This window comes from Amblyomma mixtum, chromosome 3 (genome assembly GCF_055824585.1).
Source record: "Amblyomma mixtum isolate Tamu chromosome 3, ASM5582458v1, whole genome shotgun sequence".
Lineage (NCBI taxonomy): Eukaryota > Metazoa > Arthropoda > Arachnida > Ixodida > Ixodidae > Amblyomma > Amblyomma mixtum.
The window spans coordinates 249805748-249816444 of NC_143014.1; the positions used below are offsets into that span (position 1 = coordinate 249805748).

General features: G+C 52.0%; 1 protein-coding gene and 1 pseudogene across 1 annotated transcript in view; one reads left to right on the forward strand and one right to left on the reverse strand.

The window, feature by feature from the left end:
* LOC149354299 (cytochrome P450 4V2-like) overlaps window positions 1-205 on the reverse strand; it is an 80372-nt gene extending 80167 nt beyond the window's left edge. Inside the window, exon 1 of the mRNA XM_089575954.1 lies at window positions 176-205. Within this exon, the coding sequence (XP_089432080.1) occupies window positions 176-205 (30 nt within the window). The remainder of the gene's footprint in view (window positions 1-175) is intronic.
* A 175-nt stretch (window positions 206-380) lies between these two features.
* LOC149354300 (uncharacterized) lies at window positions 381-10239 on the forward strand (annotated as a pseudogene).
* Window positions 10240-10697: the final 458 nt, after the last annotated feature.

Sequence of the window (10697 nt, forward strand, 5' to 3'; positions counted from 1 at the left end):
CATCCCTATTTGTTTTACGACTAGCGTGAGCCCGAAAGGGACGCGATCAGCTCGCTTTGCATTCAAGTCGTCGCTCTGCTTCTCGACCAATCTCTGCCCGCCTACCACCCCGCTTGCTTAGCAAAAACGATTCGCTTGAACCGCAAACCACATTTCCACTCTCCGTTCTCTTTACCATTTGCGCACTGCGTTTCCTGTTGAACATTACGTAAAAGCGACTGACGTGACTCCGAAGTCTCACTGGCACGTTGTGGCCGTTCTTGCGCGCGGCGCTTAGGTTTGCGATGCAGAATTTAGTTTTTTGACCGCGGGCGTTCTTGAGCAGCTCATGTGAACGGAGCGGGGAGGAGGAGAGTAGAAGGGATACAAGAAGCTGCACTATGCAGGTATATTCACGGACGTCGATAGTTCGCAGCGGAAGCCACGCAGTTTTAGTGATAATTGATAAAAGCAGTCAAATAATGATTATAACCAATATGCTTGTGATCGAACGAGTTGAATAGGTGGTATCGTATTTAAAGCATGATTTCATCATCTTCGTGCCTCAGCTAAAATGCATCAAGATAAAAAAAACGAAGCCTTCTGGTGAATTTAAATAAAGTGAATGTTGTTAGCAGGCGGCAATAACTAATGAAGTTTTTAAATACAGCACACTCCTTTTAAGACTAACTTGTAGAAACCAGAAAATTTGTCTGTCTCATTACAGGTTCATCTAAACAGAAGAGCGCTGAAAAGCGATATGTATGTACCGCGGACAGCACGCTTAACACGAACGCTCGAGTCCACGTTTTGCCCTGGCATTAGAGCCGCTGAGCGCTGAGTCCGACACAGTATACTGCACAGTGCGTTTGCGGCCGTTGGAGACAGCTGATGACTTGCTTCCACCTCAGCATTGTCTCAGACCCAGCGGCCAACGACCAGCGGCGCTAATGTGAGTTGAAGACACCCGCTCGAGCGTTCGTGTTAAGCCTGCTGCCGGCAGTACATTATGTATGTCCAAATATCTGTCAAATAAAATCAGTGGATGAAATGACGTTGCAATGAGAGGATAATTGCAAAGGAATATATATGGCACTATGCATGAAGTGAGCTGAACACTGAGGGCATAAAACAGAGTCACATTGTTCTTTAGAAACAGCATTGGTGTAGTTTTCTTCTTTTCATTGTCTCTTTTTCGCTCCCTCTCTCTCTCTACCACAGCCATTGCTTTTTTGCTTTTTTTTTTGTTTCTGACGACTTTCGAGGCTACGAGTGCACTGAACGTTCCCAGCTGGGTAGCTGTGCATCTGTCTTTTCTTGCTGCTTACGCTGTGTAGTTGTTAACTCTACGATAAGGTGCACATGCACCTTTCCGTCTGACGCAGGCAGTGGCTATGCAGCGCCGATATCTGGCTATCTCTACGCCGCGATAACGCGTATTGTGATGCCGTGTGGGCTAAAAATTCAGCTCCAAACCGTTTAAGTCCTAAGCCAAAAAGCAGGTCTACTCTGCGCCTACGCGCCTTTTAATCCATCGGTGGAAACGCGTGGCACGTGATATTTCGCGCAGACAGGAATAGGTTTTTTGAGGTATGTTAACTAGTAAAGTGATTAAATAAATCGATAGGCACCTGAGTGCAATTGGAGATTTTAAGCCGGCCGTTAGTAATAGCCATATGAGTTTTTAGAATTTGGAAAAGCAACAACCCTCGCCGCTGTGACCCGGCTAATTTGAGCCATTTCCCGCGCCATGCGAAAACCGCGCGCTTGCGGGAGGGCACAGAGAGACGTCAATTAAATCGCGACAAAGACATTCTCAACGCGCAACGTGACATTCTCTGCCCTGCCCGCGATGGAGCAGCGAAGTGGCAAGGAGTAGGGAGAGGTTGTCGTGTGGCATGTGCGTCGCGGAATTTCGTGATCTGATTGACGTCGCATTGCGCCCTCCCGCAAGCAAGCGCTTTTCGAATGGCGCGGGAAATGGCCGAAATTAGTCGAGCCACAGCGGCGAGGTGGTGGTGGTAGTGGTTTATTTAAAAAATAAAAAGTGAACGAAAAGAGTATTGCCGGCCGCGGCAATTGCTATCTAATATCTTAAGCACCCGAGCTGCAGCCGGCGGAAACGAAAGGGAAAGGGAGAGGATAGTGAGGAGAAGTATAGAGGGGAGCGAATGCAAGAAAGGACAGGGGAGAGCTTTGTACACCATTTACAAAATACAAAAGTAATCAAGTTCGCGCCGCTCGCGCGCTAATGTCCAAGCATTGTCCGAAAATAAGTGCGCGCGAGCGGCCACTGCGCACAATCACTTACACAAGAAGTAAACTCTATGTACATAGCCGCGCGCACGTAGCGTCCTGTCTCGGATTAATCGCGCGCGCGGCACACTGCACTAGCGGCCGGGGTGGGGCGCCCGGCCGCGTATACCGTCCGAGGTAGCACCCACGGAGCGTTCGTGTCACGCGTGCACTACCTGGCGTAGAGCAAGCGGGGAGTCAAGTCCGCCTGCTCGATGAACGCACAGAGGCTCTAATTGCGTTTTCGAAATTCTAAAAAATTTCGCTTGCCCAAGGGCAGGTGTAGTTGGCGTCGCGACGTCGCCACCTTCATGAATCGTCCCGCAGGACTGCACAAAGGCAACAACGTCTCTGAAGATCCGCCGGTCGCCAGTCAATCCGCTATGCTTGTCATTTCTACGGCCGCGCGAATGCTTCCCTGCCGACAGGCCCCTTGGTACTAAAGGGAATTACTCCGACCCTGCACTAGTGCCTGGGCTGTCTGACTGACGAGATGCCGCGTGCGTACAGCGACCTTACAGCAGGTTTTAAGACGAAAGCCTCATCGTCGTCGACAGAAGGCTGTCAGCAGAGGTGTCACGCTTTTGACGGGTGTCCACCGAGATATGTGAGAATTCCTTTCCTCAAATACAATTGTCATTTTCTTCTTCCGGATGACGGCCCGTGCAACGCGCTCTTCACAGCGGCGGAACTGAACGACGCGCTGCACCACTGCACCCGCCGCTCATCGCCCGGGCCAGACGGGGTTACGTACCAGATGCTGCGCAACCTGGACGCGGACCAACGTCAAGTCCTCCTGCGGCAGCTCAACCTGGTGTGGGAACGCGGGGTGCTACCTGAGGAGTGGCGCACAGCGGTCGTCTGCCCGATACCGAAGCCAGGCCGCCCACCCACGGAGCTCAGCGGATACCGGCCAGTGGCGCTAACGTCGGCGGCATGCAAGCTGATGGAGCATATGGCGCTCCAACGCCTGCATGCGCGGGCCGCGGAGGCAGACTTGTTCGACGTGCGTCAGACAGGGTTTCGCGGGATGCGCTGCGCGGCTGATTCAATCGCGGACGTTGTCTCCGCACTCGAGCACGCCGTGGCGGCGCGGCAGGTAGCACTGCTCTTGCTGCTCGACGTGTCGAGTGCGTTTGACAACGTCCACCGTGCGGTAATTCTCGCGAGGCTGGAAGAGGCGGGCGTGGCCGGTCGTCTGTTGCGTTATGTGCAGGGGTTCCTCAACGCGCGCACTATTCGCGTGCGCGTGGGAGCGGCTCTCTCTCAGCCCCGCCCGGTGGATCTAGGCGTGCCGCAGGGGTCGGTGTTGTCCCCGTTCCTCTTCAATGTGGCGATGTCGGCGGTGCCGGGCTGTCTGCCCACAGGCAACCGGCACCGCGTGTACATCTCCATATACGCGGACGACATCGCTCTGTGGTGCTTGGGACCTCCGGGCGAGGCTTCCCGCGTGAGAGACTGTCTCCAGTGGTCCCTTGACGCTATCGGCGACCGGTTGCGGGGCCTCGGCCTGGCGCTTTGCGCGGAGAAGACTGCAGCCATGGCCTGCGCAGCTCGCAGATGCGCCCGCCTGGCGCCGCTGACGTTGGCTGGGACGCCTCTGCCGTGGAAGAGCTCCGTGCGGTACCTGGGCCTGGAAATCGACCAGCGCCTCTCCTTCCGCCCCGCGGCGACCAGGGCCTGCCAGCAGATGAAGAGGACTACAGCCGCTGTGCACAAGCTCACCGCCCGGGGCCAGGGGATTTCTCAGCAGGCTGCGCTGCGCCTCTACAACGCCGCAGCCTTAGGGGCGATACTCTACGCGCTGCCCCTTGTCACGGTGCGCAAACCATCATGGAAGGCACTGGAGGTGCAGCATCGCAAAGCGCTGCGGACCTGCCTCGGTCTACCCGGAAACTCGCAATGCGAGGCGACACTGGCCGAGGCGGGCGCGTGGCCGCTGCAGCTACAGGCCACGCAGCGCTCGCTGCACCACATTGACCGCCTTCACCGCGCACCAGACGGCGCGGAACTCCTGCAGCGCCTTCGTCACTACCCGCGCTCAAGAATGGGCGCGGCACTGCAGCAATATGACCAGCTGACGCGCGCCACGCCCCCCTACGGCCTCTGCTCCCCCTGGCCCCTCACGACGGAGGTACAGCGAGAGATCGTCGGCATCGCGGGAAAACGCAGCACACCACTATGTGCAGTGCAGCAGCTAGCCGGAGCCGTCATCTACGAGCAACTGCGCGACCATCTGCTTGTGTTCACTGACGGCTCCGTGGTGAGCGAAAACTGCTCGCTCGCCGCAGCGGCCACCATCCCCGCCCTGCAGCTGCACCGCCAGCAAAGAGTGGCTTACCTGGGCTCTTCGACCACGGCGGAGCTACTGGGTCTTCGCCTGGGCTTGGACCTGGTGCTTACCCTTACTCCGCCGCCACCCAGGTGTGCTCTGCTGTGTGATTCCCGTGCCGCCCTCAGCCGCCTGCAGACTCCCGGCCGTGGCACCCCGTTGCTGTGCGCGTTACGCGAGCGCATTGAGCGCCTCGCGGAGCGCAGATGCAGTATTCGCGTGCAGTGGGTGCCCGGTCACTGCGGCATCCGCGGCAACGAACAAGCCGACCAGCTCGCCACCGCCGCACATCAGCTTCCTCCCAGCGACGAACCGCTCGCCCTGGAAGACGTGCGTGCGGTGATCTACGACCACCTCCGTCAGCAACACCCGGACCCTCGCATCGCGCGAGGAGAGCGCATTTCTCTCGTCGGCGCGCGCTCACTGTCGCGCCTCCAGCGGGCGATGATCATCCGAGTGCGCGTCGGCTGCGTGTGGCCCGGGGAAAGACGGGTGCGCCACGGACTTTCGTCGAGCGACGCGTGCGCTGACTGCGGCGCAGTGGAGACATTGGAGCACATGCTCCTTTGCTGTACCGCTTCTGCAGTGCCGTGTCGCGAGATGCTCGCGGCCTACAGGGCGCTGGGAATCATCCCGGACAGTCTCGAAGCGCTCCTGTGGCCGCGCGGCAGTGCGCGCACCCGTGACAGAACAATGGTGAGCCTCTGTGCGTTCATCGAGCAGGCGGACTTGACTCCCCGCTTGCTCTACGCCAGGTAGTGCACGCGTGACACGAACGCTCCGTGGGTACTACCTCGGACGGTATACGCGGCCGGGCGCCCCACCCCGGCCGCTAGTGCAGTGTGCCGCGCGCGCGATTAGTCCGAGACAGGACGCTACGTGCGCGGGGCTATGTACATACAGTTTACTTCTTGTGTAAGTGATTGTGCGCAGTGGCCGCTCGCGCGCTTATTTTCGGACAATGCTTGGACATTAGCGCGCGAGCGGCGCGAACTTGATTACTTTTGTATTTTGTAAATAGTGTACAAAGCTCTCCCCTGTCCTTTCTCGCTGTCGCTCCCCTCTATACTTCTCCTTACTATCCTCTTCCTTTCCCTTTCGTTTCCGCCGGCTGCAGCTCGGGTGCTTAAGATATTAGATAGCAATTGCCCCGGCCGGCAACACTCTTTTGCTTCACTTTTTATTTTTTAAATAAACCACTACCACCACCACCACCCCTGTTTCTCTTTCTTCTTTCACTCCCACTTCCTCCCTTCCTGTACGGTGCGGTTCAGGTGTCCACCGAGATGACAGAGAATTACTGCGCCATTTCCTTTCCACAAAAAGCGTTGCGTTCAGTGGGCAAGGCATCGCGCCGCACGGGTGGTGGCGTTCTGTGGTCTCCCTGGCAGCGCTATAGAACACGCTGTCGCGTTCCACTCGTAAATGCGAAGCTAAAGCGTTATTAATTAGCAGTTGATTAGTATTTATTCATTAATCAGTAACTAGTCATTAATTAATAATTTGTCATTACTTAGCAATCAGTCATTAATTATGAGTGAGATCATCCAGTGGTGACGTCACCAGGGCCACAGAGGCAGTCAAAGTGGTGCGGAAAACGCTTTCACCTTTACGCACTTTAGACGGTCAAAGGACCCCCTGAATTTTTTGGCGCTTTCTTCAAGGCGTTGCAGTAATTTCTTTTCGAGCAGTTTTTTTTTCAATTTTTTTATTTCCTTAAAGACCCGGTGACGGGGTTACACAAGGGGTGGGAACAAACGTTGGGATGGCCAAGTGTTAATACAACGAAAGTTGGTTTGCATCATTTTCGGCGAACGCGGATGAGGACTTGATGGCAGCAATGTTTTTGCATAGGTCGTTCCAGTCTGCAGCAGCACGGAAAAAAACGAAGCTTCAAAGGTGACAGTGCGAGCTCGTGGACGGGAAACTTCAAGTGGATGACGTGTGCGGTTAGATATTGTTACGTGATGGCTACAAGCAGCAGAGGTAAAGGCCGATTCACACGACGGTCCGTTCGCCCGCGGCCCGCGCATCACGTGTTCATGCGCGGGCCGCGGGCGAACGGACCGTCGTGTGGATCGGCCTTAATCTGCTAGGCATAATATCGATGGCTTGGAACAGTCGCACAGCACACAAGCGCACTCCTCAGCGTCCTCTTCGTTACCAAAGACACTTCGTCATCCTCGCAGCGTCCGTAGCAGTATGGTGGCTGATGGGACAATGTAGGGTGCGCAGCCAAGTGAACTATGGAAAAACCTGATATGAGGAAAGGCTGACACTACGGCGACGGAGTAAAAGGCGTAATATACCGGATTCTGCTTTCAGTGGTGACACGCTCACGTCGTCTGAATATGAAGAGTGAATAAATCTGGCCTCTCTGTTTTGAAGTGATTCAAGTGCATTTATGAGGTAGGCACGATGAGGGCTCCAAATGGGCGATGCATATTTTAACTTTGGTTTTACAAGAGATTTATAAGCTAATAGTTTTATGTGTTCAAGGGACATGGCGGAGATGACGGCGTAAAAATACATGCGTTTTATTAGCGGACTCAATGATATTAGTAATGTGCGAGGTCCAGGACAAGTCACTACGCAGGGTGACACCTAAATACTTCTATGATTGAACGGGCTGCAAATGAGCATTAGCTATTATGTAGGGAAGATCAAGCGGATTACGACGGCGGTGGAAGGACACTTATGAGGGCTAAGCTGCATTAACCAATCGTCACACCATTTCTGAATGCGGTTAAGGTGGCGGTCCCAGTCTGACGGTGAGCGGGAACCATTTTTGGTGAAATTTGTACGTCGACTGTACCTCGCTCGTTCGCTTCATAAAAATATGGCTCAGATATCTCCGAAAAGCTAGTTTTCTCTGCTTTCAAAAGATGCATTTGGTTTAACGCTAGCTACAAATTTGTTTCAACTGTAAAAGAAAACGCAAAGATGAAAACTGGCAGTTGAGCTCAACTTGTCTCAGGAAATGCAAAATTGTGAAAAACCTCTTGCACCTAGAGAAATATCTTTCTAGATACTTTGAGATCTGATGCTAGTGAGCATATTTAAGCATTTAGAAGTACATGTATAGATTAGTTTATTAGCCACGCATGTTTGAAAAGCACAGAAAACAGAACAATGAAATCTGCAATAACTTTTGGGATATGCATTGCACTGCGGCGACTTTTTGTACAGTTTGAGATCGTCTAATCGTTCTTCCATTCTGAAAATTTCATCCATCTGCCTTGTTTAGTTTAAAAGCTATTCCTGATCAAATTTAGCGTTTTTTCGAAATAGTTAAAAACGGAATGCAATACTGTTCAGGTAACCAGCATGTGGCAGTTCTGAGATTTTGCGTGAAGAAACTTAATACTTCGCTCTACGCGGCTAAGCATCGCCTTTACTCTACGGCTTTTGGGGAATGAGCAATGTCTAGTTGATTTTAGCTACCTTTTTTGTTCTCCTTATGAAGGGCACAAGCTGTTGAAACGTTCAGCGGCTTCTTTTTTTCTTGCAAATATACTCTTAAAATGTCGGTCTCTCATTCTTTTAATCAACGTGTAACAATTGCCAACAAGAAATTCCACAGAATACAAACAATAATAGCAATAACGCAGCGACATGCGATAAATGTAGATAAATGTAGGGTGCCTCGATGCGCGCGCCCCCGCTCAGTGTGAAGTCACCCTTTGAACTACTCGACGCCGCCAAAGCCGGTTTTCGCGCGCTCCCTCCGCCATTGCGTTTCCCGCGTCGACCTCGCCGCTCTGCTGTCGTGCGGGCGGCACTGCTGCGTGCCTGCGTTCGCATGCCTTTCATCGCCGTGCAATGACTGGATGTTGTGTTCCTCAGTGCTCCAACCATTCGAGAAATGGTTGGAGGATGTTCCATTTTCCAAGAGACCCGAAAAGGAGGCTTCTGTGGCTGGTCCGGATCAAGCGTGACAAGTGGCAACCGACGAACTCCTCATGTGTCTGTAGTGTAAGTGCTGCATGTTGGTTCAGTGCTGTTTTTGTTGCTATTCACCACTGTTGCGTTTAGCCAGCTAAGTGTAGTACAACATTTGCATTAGTCAGATGTCATTTCCGCACTATTCGTTTTGCTCGGCGTAAAAAAAAAGGCACGTTTCAGCGCCGAACCGCCCATTGCCTCCCGCTTGCCTGTTTGCATCCGAAATTGCATGACGCAATGTTTTCGCTCGTGAATGCGTACCAAACGCGCTTCCGCCGCTTCTGTTCATTATAGAATAATTGCCTTTACGAGGCGCTTGTCAGCGAACCGCGGCCGACACGAATCAAGGCACAGAGCACGAGAACAAGCGAGGGCACATAGGCTGTTGCAATTACTGTGCATTTGAGTTGTCTAGGAACCAGCACGGATTAATTTACTTACAGTTTTAGAGTTTTGGGCACGTATGCTGCGTTCGGTAGCGTGCGCTGACTGTTAGCTCGATGCTTCGTCCAACGACGCCGCATTAGGTATGTAAATGAGGTTAACAGAATATGTTGTTATGTGCAGTTTGAGGCGCTCATTAAAGTAATTCGACTGATATATTTGGACTACTTTGTTTTCTTGTGCGCTATGCTCATTGTTTTCATTCTCGAGCAAGAAATGCGGGACTAATTACAATAAAAAATTAATCTGCAGGCTAATTTCGAAGACAAGAGCTTCAAACAAAACCGCGCGGATGGATGGAAGAAGCTCAAGCCCAATGCTGTCCCAACGGTGTTCCCATTCAAAGGTCAGATACCTGCTAACCTTGGTGCTTGTTGCCATGTTGCTTATTGCCTCGTCGTCTACATCTGAAAACGTTGAGTGAGGAAGTGGTTGGTGTGCATGCATGTTAAGTTTTCTGGCTCGTCTTCTGTGGACCCTTTTGAAAACTTTGGAGGTCAGCTCCTTGGCACTGCAAAATTCATTCACCCTGACCGCCAAACCAGCTTTGGGGTAAAAAAAAAGTGCAATGCTGCAGACATATATAGCCCAATGCCGCGTTCCTTTCCTTTACACGACACGCTGTCGGGATAAAGGATTAGCACCAGCTTTGCGTAGCCACTACTTTTGTTGAAGGGGGGTGAAAAACAGCTGCACATGACGTTTAGGATGGGCCGTCATGGTGAAGGGTCCTTTGCAATGCAGAAAAGCTTACTTTCGGAGTTTTTCAAAAGGACCACTATTTTAAATATGTTATGTGCTCTTTTCGCTTATTTATCTGCTTCCAGAACTTCCTAAAGAGCGGAGGCCACCAAGGGACCGAAGTGTGCATGTGCCTGCATTATTCAGTGATGACGCTGCCGCACAAGGTTCTTCACCAGACGTGAGAAGCGTCCTTCCCTTAAATACGCAAGAGTATCCTCCAGCAGATTCATCGTAAGACGGAGTGATAAATGAGACATTGGTGGGTACAGAAAACAGCAATGCTAGTCAACAACTTACTCCGGCCGCCACGGATGTACGGCCTCAAGAAACTGCAGTGGTTCGTGCGACCCAACCCTTTGATTCTGAGGCCGCAGAGCTTAGGAAGAAGATATCAGATCTCACAGCAGCCAATAATAAGCTGAAACATTACCATAAGAGTCTAAGAACACTGTCAAAAAACTACAGAAGCAGAATCGCAAGCTGCAGAAAGAGGCAGCTAATTTCTCACGAAATACGAAGTTTTTAAATGAAGACCAAATTCATGCCCTTTCTCGGAACAACAATCGTGGCAATTCATGGTCAGCGCAAACAGTAAAGCAAGACCTAAAAATTAAATTTGCTTGTGGAACCACTGGGTATGAAACGCTCAGAAAGATTGGCTACCCTCTTCCATCAAGCAGAACGTTAGCAAGAAGAATTCAGAGCGTAAAGTTTCTGCCAGGTATCCTGCACGAAGTGATCGACGTGATGAGGTCGAAAGCAGAGGGAATGGAGGACGTGGAAAAAGACTGTGTTCTCTTTCTAGATGAAATGGAGATAGCACCCGGATTTGAGCTCGACCGTGGAGAAGACGTGATTTTGGGATGAACGACCTTGCCCTCGAAGCCTGAAGAAGCAGCCAACCATGCTCTGGTGTTTATGCTAGGTGGGGTAAACCAAAGATGGAAGCAAGTCATAG